Raw genomic sequence first — 17,714 nt, 5'->3', positions numbered from 1 at the left:
TGCATCTCGCCAGTCTTGAGGAATCTGCTTAGTATCAAGAGACTTCTGAAGCATGTTCGTAAGGGGAAGGGCAATTTCCGCATGAACTTCATTCAATACTCTTGGGTGAACTTCATGAGGGCCAATTGATTTGTTAGGATTAAGCAGCTTCAGCCGCCTCTCCACATCAGAGGCAACCACAGTTATCTTTTGCATAGGTTCCCCAATAGAATATTCTGGTGCTTCTGGTAAGGGGGCATCGTCAGGAGGCGTGAACACTGACTTAAATTGTCTACTCAATTCAGCTGCTATATTATTTGGGGTACTAACTATATTGCCATTCACAAGTAGTTCTGTAACTGAATGTCTCCCCGGATTCCGAGCCGAAGCATACTTCCAAAATCTCTTAGATTAGATTTTGAATCCAATGCCAATCCTTCTTCATATTCTGTCGTAAGCTTTCTCGTGAGATACCTAACTATATTCTGGGTATGTTTAAATTTTTCATAATTTTCATGGGAGGGGCTACTTTTATATTTGCTCCAATACTTCTTCTTTTTCCGTACAGCTTGCTTGACATCACGGGTGATAAATGGTAGGGTTTTGGGTCTTCTTTTCCAGGAAATTACTGTATGTTTTTCTGTTGCTTTAATTAAAACCCTTTTCATTTCAAGCCAAGCCTCCTCCATATTCTTATCATCAATGAATGACCAATCCTGGTTTGCTAACTCATGTCTGACCTGGTTGTAATTTGTGTACATATGCTTAATCCAATTATTCTTCTGTGGGTACAACCTAAGCCTACAAATAATTGCAACATGGTCACTCGCTCCAAATGGTGGTTCCGAGTCGACACTAATGAGCGTCTCATGGTCATTAATAAACAAAAGGTCTATTAGGGTTGGGTTCTGCCCACTTCTATACCTGGTCGGAAAATCAATTGCTTGGTATAGAGAATGTTCATGAAGGCAGTCCAAAAGTGGGCAATTTGAGTTTTCAACCCCTTCTGCAACAGCAAACCCCTCAATCCAGTGTAGTTCCGGTAAATTAAAATCTCCCACAATAAGAACATTCTTATAACAATGCTTCATAACATTATTAATAGAATATGCAATTGCTAGAAGGGAACTTGTCTGACAGGGGGAACTGGGACTTCTATAAAAACAGCCTATGACTACAGGGAGACTTCGCTGCGGAATTGTTATCCATATTTGTTCAACCCAAGGTTCGTAATCTGAATTTACTGTTAGAGCCCTTACCTGGAGTGGAGATCTGACGTACACTGCTATCCCTCTACCATTTGGCTTTGACAGATTGGTGAGTAGCTCAAATCCAGGCACTGGAATTTGTGTATCAGTAAGAGCAAACGCAGTACGCTTAGGTTTCACCTCAGTGAAGGCAAAAACACTTACTTTATGCCTCGTTGACATCACCGACTTGATTTCATTCATCTTTGTGGTAATACAGTCTACATTGCTATATAGTACCATTAGTCCTTCAATAACAGTATTGTCGTTATTAGCTTTGCTTGATCCAGAATCACATGATTTAAAAGAAATGGTATCCGATATGAGTTCATAGTTTCTGGCATCCGATCTAGCACTAACATACGATTCAGTTTCTGAATATTTGGGAGAGCCAACTTCACTAGTACTATCACAAATGGAAACACTACTTATGGGACTATTTACGAGTCTTAAAGGGGTACCAGATATATCTATAATTCCATGACATTCTCCTGCGACGGTGACTGACGCGTCGCAAGAGTCTGGCAGTTTTTTGACGCAATCTTATTTCCTCTGATTACTATGTCCACTTCCCCATTCAATCTTCTCTTATGCAGTTCCTCATACAATCTTTGTCTTTTTTCGCGATCATGCTTTGACACGTCATTTCTAAATTGAATGGCACCCTTTCTTTCAAAAGATTTCTGAAGGATTAATTTCTTTAGTTTGAAATTTGCCACTGAAAAGATAATCGGGACAGGACGTTGAGTGCTGGAACCTGGTGCGGTTGTTACGTTTCCTAGTCTGCGAACATTCAGGACAGTAACATCAGGGACTCCATAATCGCCAGCCAAATAATCACTTAAAAGTCGGGCATCATCAATTTGTGGAGGAACTCCAAAGACCACTATATTAAGTTTCCTTTTTTGTCTTTCACGATCCTCGGCAATCATTGCCTTTACGCGGTTTTCAAACTGTTCATCTAAAGTTTTTTTCAATGTAGCTACTTCAGTGGTCACTAAATCTTTTAAGGTGTTATTATCCTTTGCCATTCCTGAGGATTGCTCAAGAGTATGAATCCTATCTTCTATTGCCTTAAACTGAGTGTCAATTTCCGCTTTAATTTCATCTTTAAAGCTAGCAAAAGAGTCCCTAACTGCCTCCTTAATCTTAACATCTAGGGTCTTAACTGCATTCTCAAAACCACTAAGAGAGTTCTTAATAGACGCATCAACAACTCGTGCAATCTCGGAGGCATTAACATTGCTCCCTTGGGTGTTTCCCTTGCACATTGGGCATTTCCATTGACAACCCATGCGACGAGTCATTTTTGTAAGTAAGATGTATTCTGGTTCCGAGAGCTCAAGACATTCGATACATAACCAGCAATCGCAATCATCACAATTCATAGCGCTTGATTCCTCGCTTAAATTAATTGCACAAGACAAACACTTGTCCCGTCCTTTTACTGGGCTGGAACGCGCCCTTTTGTTACCAGCCATAACTCTTGGGAGAATAGCCAAATATTCAGTAGCAAGTCCCGGACAAATAACAAAGCACAAAATGTAAAAACGACCTATGTCGTGGCACGCTGAAAGAAGGCTTCACGGTTCACTTAATATCTATAAACTACTTATATAAGTCTCTAATGTTTAATATTCAACTATATAAACTTGCCAATTACTTTTAATCACTAATAGCAGTATGCATCAGCATTAATCGCCGTCTATAAATAATTACTGGATTGGACCTGTGGGAAGTGCAAATACCCGAATCGCCTATCCCCAGCAGTTTAAGGACAAATATCCAGCCGGTACCAATACGGCTCTTGGTGTTCGTTATCGCTCTCTTCTGCACAGGTTTATCCAAATGAAGAAAATGAGCGGCTCAAATTTCGTAATCTGTGGATAATATGAAAGAAACAAATACTTCGCAACTCGAGAGCGGCAACACTGAATAATTTAAACGGTGAAGAAGAAGAAGATGCACAACTCCCAGGAGATTTAAAAAAAGATCAATTGACCTAGAGGTCCAAATATATAAAGTCCAACACTGTGGTAGGTCCCTTAAATTGACACCTAGGGTACAGCAAGAATAGGAACAATGTAAATTATAAGAAAAAACAGTTTTATCTCACAGTTTGATGTCTTTTAATCCAGGGTATAAATTTATGCAGCCACATGGGTTTGTTTATTATTCATCACTGAATAGACAAAGGATAGAGAAAGGAAAGACTCACTTTGACTTCTGGATAATTCCAAGGCCTTGGGAAACCATTAACCTCATCAACTCATTATTCTGCTTGAAAGATAGGTTTTCATCTAGAAGAACCCCAAAGAAACAAACAAACCAGTAAGCAGGGTAGGATATGGATCCCCTAGATGTTTGAAGCTCTGTCACAGTAGGGCAGATTTTGCCTATGTGGGAGAATATAAGAAAAAACAATTTTTTTACATTCAAAGCTAATAAATTTACATCAAACCGTTGATATATGTTTTTTCTCATCAGTTGTAGCTTGAGGATAAGGGATGATTCGTCAGATGCTGCAGCCCCCAGGATGCTGTTGTCAGCAAATGCAAAGAGTTCTTCATGTTGACCAGGCATAGCCAAGGCTCCGACCTCAGCATCTCCTTTCTGGCACAATTGACAACATAAATTAAATTGTGGGTTTCTAAATAGTCAATAGAGCTCATTGACATATATAATAAAAGAGGATGATTCAAGAACTGAGCCTTGTTGTACTCCGTATTCAACTAGAACATGCTCATCAGAAGCTTCAACTGCAATGGATTGGCCAGTTAAGAATGAAGAAAACCAGGACAGAGTTTCTCCACAAACACCATGATGATGTGATAGCTTACCAAGAAAGATCTCCCATATAAGGCTGTCAAAAGCTTTTTTTCTCATCAAGGAATATTGCTGAAGGGATAAGGCCAGGGTCTAGAGACTGTCTTGTAAAATGAAGAAGCATATTACATGCATGTTCTGTTGAGTACTTCTCCTGAAAGCCAAACTGGTACTGATGAAAAACTTCCTTGCATCCAGGAAACTCAGCAGACACTTTCGCATAGACTTTTCAAATATTTTAGAAAAAAAAACGGAAGAGATATAGGCCTACAGCTCCCCAGGTCCTCCCAATCACCTCCTGTAAATAGTGCTATCAGTCATGCCAACTTGAGATGCAGAGGGAAATTCCAAGCTTGAATGACTGGTTAACGAAGGGGCACATTGGTGTAATAATCAACGGAAGAATTTGTTTAATTAATTTAGCAGGAATTTGGTCAAATCCAGTTGAAGAACTTTTAGTGATGAAATTATTATTATTAGTTCCTGCTCAGTAACTGACTCAAGAACCATTGACTTTGCACAGGAACGACTGAGGAACTGCTTCGAAGATTCTGAACTAGTAAAAGAAGCCACACCTAATGCTGTTATTTTACCAACCTCAACAAAAATTTGGTCATCTTATGTTGCACTTGGTCTTCATCCTAGGAAAGCTGATTCTAAACGTTAAGAGATTTAGGGAGCTTTTGAAGATTGGCTGATGCTTGCATCTTCAGGTCTTATTCCTGTCTTGCTTATGAACTGATGTAGACTATTGGAGTATCTTCTTTTTGGATGATCTTATCTCTGTGTCCACCAGGTGGTTATGGGGTTGAAATTATGGGCAATGCAACAGGGAGATCCTTCCAGCATTTAGAGAAGATAGCATTTGAAGATTTCAGTTTACATATTACAACTTCCAGGGAGAAAAGAATTTGTGTTTTATGGGATGTAAGGTTGGCCTTGCTGATAAAATTGTACTTGGAAATTCTCTCTATCTTTTGAAGTCCTTTGGATTGAGCTGCATCTACCTTCCCCATAGTCATGGTGGTTGTTGGCCAAGTTTCTATGCTGTATGTTAAGACTGAGTCTACAGATACAATAAGCATCTTTTTAGGTGGCTCACAGCAGAGTTGCTCTAAATTTTGTTCTTGCTAGGAAGGAAGCTATCTTGGCGATTTATGCATTGACTTTACTCTTGACTGATCCATCACTTGACAGAATGGAGCCAAGGTATGTGAAGTCTCTCACGGCTGCTACTTGGTTTGGTATACTTCAACTGCAGGAAGGAGGGAAGGCGGTTGAGATGATTGTGGATCAATAATCATGGTTTTTGTGTTATCCCAGCTGATGTTGAGCACAACTGTGTTAACTTATTTTCTCATGATTCGGCGCTCCACTAAGTTCTTTGAGGGTGTTTGTTATGAGTGCCAAATCATAATGACGAATGAATGGCTGGCTCTGTTTCCTGTTGACTTGCACACAGCTTGACATTTGTTCATACAGTCTCTGAAAGAGAGAGCAGTACTCGTGGGGCAGTATGCACATGTAATGCAGTATGCACAGCATTTGGTTGAATTGTTTGTGGTTTGACACTAAATGCATAAGATTTTTTTAAAAGTTTGCTCATTAAATAGATATCGATCTTGTACATGGCCTTTCCTGAGCTGATTGTTGTAATTAAAAAACAGTTTTACTATTCAAGGCTCATTCCAAATATAATGCTTGCTACCATCACAATTTGGGTTAGTTTACTTAAAGGACAGAAATCCGGTACGGAAAAAAAAAAAGAGAAGAATACCATTAGGTTCTTCAGGTAATGTTTTTACAAATATAATGATTACTCCTGTCCCAAACTGCATCCCAGCCCTCCTCCCTTATGGGGTAGGATATAGCTACCTTAGGCTATAGCCAGAAGTTTGCACATACAGGCTCTTGTCTGCCTAGGGCTATATCTAGCCCAATTGGGGGAGGGGCTGGGATGCAATTGTGACACCCATAACTACTATTTTTTGATTGTTGAATGGGAAATCAAATTGTGTATTTCTTTTGATTGTTTCTGATTTTGTCCTGTAAGTAGCCTAACTAACAATTGAATTCCATCCCCCCACCCCTAATGACGCCAGATTTAGCCCCAGTATGTATGCAGAATTTAGCTTATTCTGTCAGTTTGCATTTGTATTAATGTTTAATGTTTAACTGCTCTTTTATTGTATTAATGTTTAGTTCGGAAAACTCATGTACAAAATGGTTACCAGGTTTCATTTTTTTATTTTACCACCTAAAACCGTTCAGAGTTTGGCATCATATGTATTTTTGCTAATTTAATATTAGGTATTTTTTTAATATGGAGAGATGACATCTGACATCTGGAGAGATGACATCTGACATCTGGAGAGATGACAGATGGCTATCATTTGCCGGCTTTTGTAATAACCCTATTTACTTCAGTGGGTAAAAAAATCTTAAAGGTTGATCTGTTGTGATTTTTTAAATGGTACCAAAGACAGTTTTGGGCTAAAAGCTAACACTTTCAGTAAAAAGTGTTTGGTAACAATGACTGTAAGATGTCAAATTTTAATAATAAAAATTTGTAGGCTATGAATGAAAACAGAAGTTAATGAACAGTGAAACCAAACTTGAAATGATAATCTTGCTGCTAAATCCGTTTTGAACTAAACATGACAATAACAAAGGACTTGCACCACCTGAGCCACCATCTAATACTGTTTTCAGATATAATAGTTGCTACCGTGGTAATTGCATCCAGCCACCCCCTCCCTTGAATGGTCCAGATATAATCCTATTTTTCAAGCAAATATTTACTGGTTTTGTTGGGCTGTTTTTTTTTTAAATTGGTATTAGGTAGGATCAGACTGTAATTTCACTGGAGAAACCATTATATTTGGAAGAATTTTGTGTTGCGAATGGAATGGTACTATTCCAATACTATCCTTTATTATAAGGTTCAGTTCTTAAAAGAAATCTTGTAATAAAATAAATAGAAATTGCCAAAAGTAATGTACCATCAGTAACAGCAAGATTTTGTCTCTATCTGAACGTAGTTTTTTTTTACAATTTACAGAATATAAGCGGCAAAAAAATCAGGAAGTTCTTTGGGTGTAACCTAGGACTATGTAGATAACTTATATTTTCGTCTAGGACTATGTCCAGGAAATAGGGGAAGCTGAGATGCAACTTCAGCTTATATTATATTGGGAAAGAATGTTGAGTAAGGAGTCAAATAGTTGGGCTAAATCCAGGGCAGATAACTGAATTTGAAACTTCTGCCTCCACCTCAAATGTTTCTCCGACTTGTAAACTGCTTTTTAAAACGCAAGCAAAAAACCTATTTATTCCCTACCCCCCCAAAAACTGAATAATATTCTTATGGTACCCCTCCCCCCTCTTTGCCTGAAAAAAAATCTTGGATGCCGCCCTGTCAAACAGTATGTTATAGGCTGTATCCAAAAGTTTGCTTATTTTTTATTGTTTTGTAATATTTTTATGACACTTGGTATTAACCAAGTGACATATAGCAATTGCAAATTCTGTCGGTCTGTTGGTCCCGGTTTTGCTACTTTAGGCACTTCCGGGTAAGCAAGGACGATGTAGTTTGGCAGGCCAATCAGGGACCGGAACAGATTAAATTAGAAATAGTCGTTTTCCCGATTTGACCATCTGGGGGAGTGGGGGGCCCGTTAATTCTGAAAAAATAGGAAAATTTAAGTATTTTTAACTTACGAACGGTTGATCAGATCTTAATGAAATTTGATGTTTGGAAGGATATCGTTTCTCAGAGCTGTTATTTTAAATCCTGACCGGATCTGGTGACATTTGGGGGGGGGGGTGAGTTGGGAGGGGGGAACCTAAAACTTGGAAAACACTTAGAGTGGAGGTATCGGGATGAAACTTGGTGGGAAAAATAAACACAAGTCCTAGATGCATGATTGACATAACTGGAACGGATCCGCTCTCTTTGGGGTAGTTGGGGGGGGGGTTAATTCTGAAAATTAGAAAAAATGAGGTATTTTTAACTTGTGAACGGGTGATCCGATCTCAATGAAATTTGATATTTAGAAGGATATCGTGTCTCAGAGCTCCTATTTTAAATCTCGAACATATTTGGTGACATTGGGGGGGGGGGCTGGGAGGGAGAAACCTAAAACTTGGAAAACATTTAGAGTGGAGGGATGGGATGTGTCCTAGATACATAATTGACATAAATGGAACGGATCTGCTCTCTTTGGGGTAGTTGGGGGGGGGGGTAATTCTGAAAAATTAGAAAAAATGAGGTATTTTTAACTTACGAACGGGTGATCGGATCTCAATGAAATCTGATATTTAGAAGAATATCGTGTCTCAAAGCTCTTATTTTAAGTCCCAACCGGATCTGGTGACATTGCAGGGAGTCTGGGGTGGGGGAACCTAAAATCATGGAAAACGCTTAGATTGGAGGGATCGGGATGGAACTTGGTGGGAAAAATAAGCAGAAGTCTTAGATGCGTGATTTACATAATTGGAACGGATCCACTCTATTTGCTAGGAGGAGTTAATTCTGAAAAATTAGAAAAAATAAATTATTTTTAACTTACGAAGGAGTGATCGGATCTTCATCAAACTTCATATTTAGAAGGACCTCTTGACTCAGATCTCTTATTTTAAATCTCAACCGGATCCAGTGTAATTGGGGGGGGGGCAGTTGAGGGGAACTGGAAATCTTAGAAAATACTTAGAGCGGTGAGATCAGGATGAAACTGGATGGGAAGAATTAGAACCTGTCTAAGACACGTGACTGACATAATCAGACCGGATCTGCTCTCTTTGGTGGAGTTGGGGGGGGGGTAATTTTGAAAATTGAGGTATTTTTAACTTACGAAAGGGTGACCAGATCTTAATGAAATTTGATATTTAGAAGGGTCTTGGGCTTTAAAGCTCTAATTTAAAATTCCGACCAGATCCTCTGACATTGGGGGGAGTTGGAGGGGAAACCGGAATTCTTGGAAAATGAGAAAATTGGGGTATTTTTATTTTACGAATAGGTGATTGGATCTTAATGAAATTTGATATTTAGAAGGAATCCATGTCTCAGAGCTATTATTTCAAATCTCGACCAGATCTTTTGACATTGGGGGGAGTCGGAGGGGGAAATATTGGAAAACACGTGGAGTGGAGGAATCGGGATGAAGCTTGGTGGATAGAATAAGCAAATGTCCTTGATACGTGATTGACGGAACCGTACTGGATTTGCTCTCTTTGGGGGAGTTGGTGGGAGGGGTTCATTGATTTGGTGAGTTTGGTGCTTCTGGAGGTGCTAGGACGATAAAAATTGGTGGGCGTGTCAGGGAGCTGCACACATTGACTTGGTAAAGTCGTTTTCCAAGATTCGACCATCTAGGGGGCTAAGGGGAGAGGAAAAATTAGAAAAAATTAGGTATTTATAACATACGAGTGGGTGATCGGATCTTAATGAATTTTGATGTTTGTAAGGACATCTTGACTCAGAGCTCTTATTTTAAATATTGAACGGCATTAAGCCTCTTATTTTCCTTTTAAATCAATCTATTGATTCATAGAATTTCCCTAGAGCTTATACCATATGATCTCTTGGCTCTTAGCTCTTCTTGCCTCGTCATAAGTGCCATATGAGCTCTTAGCTCTTGTTTATACTTACTCAAGTCAATTAGACACCCAAATCAAATATATTCTCTTTTTTCGCTATTAAAACCTATCTGTACAATTGACAACTTGTATAACTTACAACAGTTGACCCATAGATTTTGGGATTATTTCACCCCTGGGGCCATATTTATTGTACCCTTTGACTGTTTTAAAGAAATCATCGAGGTAATTTCGAACCGCATGTTTGCAGGTGTAATTTGAAGAGTGATCATTTTTGTTTCATACCAGATTGCAGTAGTAGCTGCAATCTGGTAAAAAGTAAACAACAGCCCATAGTAAACAGAATTTTTAATGTGTGTTTTATTATAATTTGTGTATTGCGGAAGATTTTCCCATGAACTATAATTTAGAAATAATAAATTATTTTATTGGGTAAATTATTATTGGGTAAAAATTTGTAATTTTTTAGGCAAATTGTGAGAATTTCTAAAAAAAAGAGCATGAAACCCCAAGAAAATGACGTCAATGTGAAATAAAACTATGTCATTGAAACCGCTATGGTTAAAATGCCTTAGCTGGATATTTTCAGTCCCCAACATGAACAAGAAGGAAGATCACTTTTGTATATGGCTAGCATTGATGTCTCTTCTTTCCTGATAAGGGTGGTTATATTAAGGCAGTGATAGTCGAATAGTGGGAAAAGGTTTATTTGAACGGAAATCGCAATACCTTATGCCCTTTTTAAGCGACCGAAGAGATTGCACCATGCCAAAGTACAATTTTTGGCCACTTTGTGTTAAAAAGCAAAAACTCAATTTCGGCCGAAAGAGGGTCAAAAAACCAGAAAATGCAAATTCTAAGTTATCCAATTAGTTTCCCAGGGTGTATAACTCTTCCTCGAAGGTGTGCAGTCCTCCTTCCTGAAAATCGATGACGCATGCGCAAGGCAAGTGGCACTTACACATAGGGTCTTCTGGATTTGACCCTTTTTAAATCTTATGATTTTACAGTTTCTCAGGACCACGATAGTAATATTTTACTTGCAGTTTTCTTGCCTTGCGTTTCCTTCATAAAAGGAATTTTAGGTTGCAAGACGAGGATCAATTTTCCATATGCGGCCCACTGGCCAAATTATAGGTTGGTGAGTTAGCCCAGGCCTTTTGTGTTTTTGTTCCTCAGTTTAATGGTGATTTATTTTTTTTCAGGAGATTCTTAAAGGTGTGATGGAATGCGTGAAATGGGGAAACACTCTTCCCATTGGACCTGAACGCGATTTGTGTGTCAGCTATCCTTTATTTGTAAAAATACTTAAGAAGCATGAAGAAACGGTCATTGAACTGTAAGTTTTCATTTAATTGGCTTTATTTGAAACTCCCCTACTTCTTGCTCCTCTTTTCTGGAGAATATCGTAGTTTTAAATGTCATTCTGTTGAAATGGTTCAAATTTCAGTCACGTCTAGAGGCTTTCTTTGAAGTCTCTGTTACATTTTAAAGAGGTTCCTTGGCAATTCATTTTCTTCTAGACAATTTTCTGGGAGTTTGTATACATCCCTGATTGTACGTGGTCTGCCTTTACGCCCATGCTTGATGGTATTTGAAGCATAACTGTATCATCTTAATTTAAATTAGATGTAAATATATGATTTATGTTATTACCTTAAGCATAAAATCAACACTACCTGTGAATCGCCAGCAGTTGATTAAATTATCCTTTTAACCAATGGAAAACGAGATTTTAAAATCATTTAAAGTAACTAGGCACCAAAACAAAGTTTTTTGCGCCCTGGCTCCACCTTAAGTCTGTTCATTCCTGAAAAGTGGTAGTTTCTGTGATCTATGTCTTGGTTACTCTACAGCTACTAAGTTTTGTTTGTTTGCATAAAGTTCGTCCTCGTTGCCACACTGAACCTGAAGAGGAATACATATAAAAAAAAAACAGTTTTTTTTTTCAACTGAAAGTAAGTAGCAACATTAAAACTCAAAACGAACGGGAGCTATTCCGTGTATTAGGGGGTGGAGGAGTTTGAACCCCTCCTCAACCCTTCAATCTTTACGCTTAAATCTGAAAGTTCTTTTAGAAGAGTTCTCCTTGAAACTCTTGTCTTGTATTTTACTTGTCTTGTAAAATACTTGTCTTGTATTTGAGCAAATATTTTAACTTTAGCATAAAGAGGAAGAGATTGAGGAGGAGACAGCTCCCCTCATGTACGGATTAATTTCTGTTCGTTTAAAGTTATAATGTTGCTTGCTATTTTCAGTTGAAAAAACTTCTTGTTTGTCTAATCTATCTTCTGGCCGTTTTTCAAATCATGCCAGGAAACCCTCCTCCAACCCCCTTTGCAAAGTTTCCCTCGGACCCGTCCTTCCAGAAAATCCCCCTCGCAGAAAATCTCCCCATGGAAAATTCACCTTTCCAGACGATCCCACCCCCACCCCAAAAAAAATCTCCATGGATTTCCAATAACAAAACTATATGCGAATAATGACCAAGTTGTGTAACTTACAGCCCTTTCCCCAGAGGCTCTGGGGAGTCATGTTGTTCCCAAAAACATATTTGTTACACCTTCCAACTATGTTGTAACAAACGGCAATCTTAACATTTTGATCCGATGTCTTTGGGCAAAAAGGGGGTGGGGAGGGGGGCTAGTTGCCCGCAATTGTTTTTGGTATCTAAAAAGGGCACTAGAAATTCTCATCTCCGTTCGAATGAGCCCTCTCCTAATCTTCTAGAACCATTGTTTTGATACGATCACACTTGGAGAAAAAACGACAAACAAATAAGCACACATCCATGATCTTTCTTCTGGCAAAAAAAAAAAACTTTACAAAATCCCGTATTTTTGTAGCTTGGAGCTTGAAACATCTACAAAAAGGCTCTTTGATATGCTCAATCTGATGGTATGTTTCTCAATAGATGACTTAATGTTTTTAGATGTTTTCTGGTGTTAAATCAGGCAAATTTTATCAGGCATGTAGCTTTTGATGGGTAACAATATACTTAATGAATTATATATATATATATATATATATATATATATATATATATATATATATATATATATATATATATATATATATATATATATATATATATATATATATATCAAAAAATATATTCAATTATATTCCTTAGGCCAATAGTAAGATGTTTGCCTATTTTGGGAGCGGATTTGTGGGAATGTTTCAAAAGAGCTAGAAACCCCTCTAAATGATGTCAGTTATGCTAAGCCTATGTCATTTTCAAGGGGTTTGGGGCTCTTTTCAAAGGTTTTTACAAATTTGTTTTCAAAATAACATCTTGTTATTAAAGACCAAGGAAAATAAAATAAACACTCCTAGAATGACAGTTTTTTTATCAGCAGAGAGTAGGCTATTTATTAGAAACATGTTTTTAAACTTTTGCAAATGGACTGTTTTATTTTTCAAGGCCCTATTTCGGGTTCAAAATGGAATTTTTCCATAAAGGATTATTGAACAATGAAAGAGCATAGGAAAGGGCATCGGGTGGTGTGTTCATGTCATCCTAGCTAAATTATTTTACCTATAAATGTTTTACCTAGCTAAATTATTTACCTTAACATCTCTGTAAAACAAAATAGGCTAGTATCATTAGAATTCTTATTTAGGCTATTAGTGTCTGACTTATTTAGGCTATAGTGTCTGACCATGGATGTTAAAGCAAAAATTTGAGATTTGCCAAGGACTAAAAAAGAGGCAATTAGACTTGTCCTAACCTAACCTTTGGAAGATAACATAATTGTGTTAATGAAGTATTATATTTTCATTGTATTTTGGTATCAAACAGTTCGTGGTAACGAACTGTAGTAAGGAGCGACCCGGCTCAATAGTAACCAAAACTCTAAAAAATGGAATTTGATATCAATAGCTACATTAAAAGAATCGCATTTTAATGCTGATTTTAAATATACAAGTTTCATCAAGTTTAGTCTTACCCATCAAAAGTTACGAGCCTGAGAAAATTTGTATTATTTAAGAAAATAGGGGGAAACACCCCCTAAAAGTCGTAGTCTTAGTGTCATTTTCGTAATCTTAACGAAAATGACACCATCAGATTCAGCGTATCAGAGAACCCTACTGTAGAAGTTTCAAGCTCCTATCTACAAAAATGTGGAATTTTGTATTTTTTGCCAGAAGACAAATCACGGGTGCGTGTTTATTTGTTTGTTTGTTTTTTTCCCCAGGGGTCATCGTATCGACCAAGTAGTCCTAGAATGTCGCAAGAGGGCTCATTCTAACGGAAATGAAAAGTTCTAGTGCCCTTTTTAAGTGACCAAGAAAATTGGAGGGCATCTAGGCCTCCTCCCACGCTCATTTGTTTCCCAAAGTCAACGGATCAAAATTTTGAGATAGCCATTTTGTTCAGCATAGTCGAAAACCATAATAACTATGTCTTTGGGGATGACTTACTCCCCCACAATCCCTGGGGGAGGGGCTGCAAGTTACAAACTTTGACCAGTGTTTACATATAGTAATGGTTATTGGGAGTGTACAGACGTTTTCAGGGGGATTTTATTTTGTTTGGGGATGGGGCTGAGGAGAGGGGGCTATGTTGGAGGATCTTTCCTTGGAGGAATCTGTCATGGGGGAAGAAAAATTCAATGAAAAGGGCGCAGGATTTTCTAGCATTACTATAAGAAAACAATGAAAAATAAACATGAAAACGTTTTTTCAAATGAAAGGAAGGAGTAGCATTGAAACTTAAAACGAACAGAGATTATTACGCATATGAGGGGTTCTAAAAATACTTTAGCATAAAGAGCGAGGTATTTAGGAGGAGATAAGTACCTCGCTCTTTATGCTAAAGTATTTTTAGTAATTTCAACTATTTATTCTACGGCCTTTCTGATTCAGGGGTCATTCTTAAAGAATTGGGACAAAACTTACGATTTAGTGTAAAGAGCGAGGTATTAACGAGGGTACAAACCCCCTCGTATACATAATAAAAATATAAGATTATGAAAGTTTGTTACGTAAGTTAATTCTTAAGTTACGTATATTTTTTACTAATAAAAACGTTCGTTAAAAATTATAAGTTCTAGTTGCCTTTTTAAGTAACCGAAAAATTGGAGGGCAACTAGACCTTCTCCACCCCTTATTTCTCAAAACCGTCTGATCAAAACTAAGAAAAAGCCATTTAGCCAAAAAAAGAATTAATATACAAATTTCATTTTAATAATTTATGTGCGGAGAGCCAAAACCAAACATGCATTAATTCAAAAACGTTCGGAAATTAAATAAAAAAAAAACTAATTTTTTTAGCTGAAAGTAAGGAGCGACATTAAAACGACATATAAACTCCGTATATGAAATGGGTTGTCCCCTCCGCAATCCCTCGCTCTTTACGCTAATGTTTGACTCTTTGCCACAATTCTACTTTTTAAAACAATTAAAAACTCGCTCCTTACTTTCAGCTAAAACAATTAGTTTTTTATTTATTTAATAACTCATAAGGATTGAGCATAAGAGAAATCAGTTCTGTTTAGATGAAGAACTTGAATGTTTTAGCTATAAAAGATTGCCTCATACTTGTTCTCCTGCACCACTTCAAAATTTGCCATTTCTTGAATTCAGCTTCAGAAGACAAATTTGTTGATAACCAGCCTAAATTCCATAGTCATTCAAGTTTGAGGGTTCTATATGCTGATTAAAAAACCAGCATCCTCAAAAGGTCCTGTCTAAGCATATATTTAATACTAGCTGACCCCTGCCACACATTGCTGTGGTGCTGCATGCCCTTGCAACACATGGAGTGTTGTGGAGTGTACCCTCACTTCTTAGATTTGTGTTTTTTTTTATTAGAAAAATGAATAAATCCTTACCCTGCTGAGCTTATAATTTCACCCCTTCCCCTTCCAAAGCAAGACATAGTCCTTAACTATATATAAAAATACAATAAAACTATATTGGTAAAATTTTCTCTTTGCAAAATGCAAAGTCTCTAGTAATCAGAACTATATTTCTTTGCATTTTATCAATTTCATGACAATGTTTCCAAACTGTCATGTTTATTCACCAATTAAGAGTGAGGTCCACAATGTCATAATAACTTCAGAGGTTAAATCCTTACCACTTTGAGATTAGACTCTCTCCACTTGAATGCAATTTATTGAAATTGACAGCATAGAAAAAAAACACAGGATAAAACTCTGGTGATGCTCTGCCAACACAAATAAAAGTAATTTTTGGAACAAGATAAGTTGCTAACAATCCTATCCTTTTGAACCTGACTTCATTTTTATGAATATGCTTGTTTTCGTTTGGAATCACAACCAAAGCTATATAGTGTCAAAATTAGCCATTTAAGAGTGAGAAGATTTAAAATTAGTCTTTCCACAAAAAGCAACTTGGATTTTAAGCAATGAAGGCCTTGGTTAGGGTAAAATAAAAAACAGCAACAAAAAACAAACACTGACAGAGAAGTTCATTCTCCCTCAGGTCACCTGGTGGTGCAGGGTAGCTCCATGTGGTGCAAAGAATAATTTTAGTTTGTTCAACATTTAATCTCCCAAGCATGCTAATGCACATTTTAATTGAAAATTGATATGCCAACCATTTTTTTTTTTTACAAAAAATTGATCCACCACAACTTTGCTACAATGCATGCCTTTTTGTGGAAAGACAATGAAAAGTAAAAAAAAAAAAAAACTGAAAGCTGAAATTTTAATGGGAATTTCAGGGAAGAAGATGCATAGCTGCCACTTACTCTAATGATTCCAACAGATTTCTGATTTGAATTCAACATTTATAGTTTCTTGTGTGACTTACTTTTACAGTGACCAGGAACAAAGCCGACAGAGAATCAGTTTAAGTCTCAAGACTAGATTTGAAGAATCTGTATCTGACATATGGACATCTAAATATTACCTGCTCACATGTTCTGTGGTAGGCACAACACTTGACTGGGTAGAGAATTTAAAGTGCCGAAACCCTATAGGCAAGTGTATTCTCCTGATGAGCCCTAGTGTTGGGTTGTTGCCTCTGAATTATTTGTATTTACTGTTTTTATTGTTTGGTAAATGACGACTTATACTTATTGACGACATGACTGCCTGTCCATGGATTATTCTTTATGGTTGATTGTGCATGGCTATGTTGTTTGACCTACGTGGTGGTATGGATGAGTAGGGTTAAGGCCTCATTCAAGTGCTGGTCCATATTAATCACTAATTTAGGAAAACAGTTTCCCCTTTCTCCTTCTATCTCCTTTCTTTCTTTTTTTTTCATGTGTTTGTGCTGCTGCATTTATGATTTCTCTTTTCGTTATATATATATATATATATATATATATATATATATATATATATATATATATATATATATATATATATATATATATATATATATATATATATATATATATATATATATATATATATATATATATCTTTATTCACAGGGACACAACTATGGAACAGCGGAGAATATTGTATATTCGCAAGTTTTACGTAGTAAAAACATATATATATATATATATATATATATATATATATATATATATATATATATATATATATATATATATATATATATATACTTACGCTTGGGAGAGGGCGCGAAGCGCCCCCACCAACTAGGTATATATATATATATATATATATATATATATATATATATATATATATATATATATATATATATATATATATCTATATATATATATATATATATATATATATATATATATATATATATATATATATATATATATGTATATATATATATATATATATATATATATATATATATGTATATATATATATATATATATATATATATATATATATATATATATATATATATATATATATATATATATATATATATATATATATATATATATATATATATATATATATATATATATTTAGAATCAGCATAAAAGCCAATTCTCAAAATATTTTGATCAGATGTCTTTGGGCAAAAATTGGACGGGGGAGGGGGGCTAGGTGCCTGCAATTGGTTTCTTAAAAGGGCATAATAACAGTTGTAATTTTATTCGTAAATGTTTGAAAAAAAAAATCAATGCCATTCCACTGATTCAAA

At 36.3% G+C, this 17,714-nt stretch overlaps 1 protein-coding gene across 2 annotated transcripts in view; it reads left to right on the top strand.

The window, feature by feature from the left end:
* Positions 1–17,714, top strand: part of LOC136027581 (exosome complex component 10 homolog) — a 291,574-nt gene that overhangs the window by 11,745 nt on the left and 262,115 nt on the right. The window contains exons 1-2 of one of the 2 annotated variants that reach the window (XM_065704974.1): positions 6,570–6,590; positions 10,856–10,989. In XM_065704974.1, coding sequence (XP_065561046.1) covers positions 6,585–6,590; positions 10,856–10,989 — 140 coding nt within the window. In that variant the 5' untranslated portion in view covers positions 6,570–6,584. Of the gene's footprint in view, positions 1–6,569; positions 6,591–10,855; positions 10,990–17,714 lie in introns of those variants that run through there. The other variant, XM_065704964.1, reaches the window with a different exon arrangement.

Source organism: Artemia franciscana, chromosome 1 (genome assembly GCF_032884065.1).
Source record: "Artemia franciscana chromosome 1, ASM3288406v1, whole genome shotgun sequence".
In the NCBI taxonomy this organism is placed as follows: domain Eukaryota; kingdom Metazoa; phylum Arthropoda; class Branchiopoda; order Anostraca; family Artemiidae; genus Artemia; species Artemia franciscana.
Note: the sequence above shows the minus strand (reverse complement) of the source record. Positions and strands in the feature narration are given on the sequence as shown.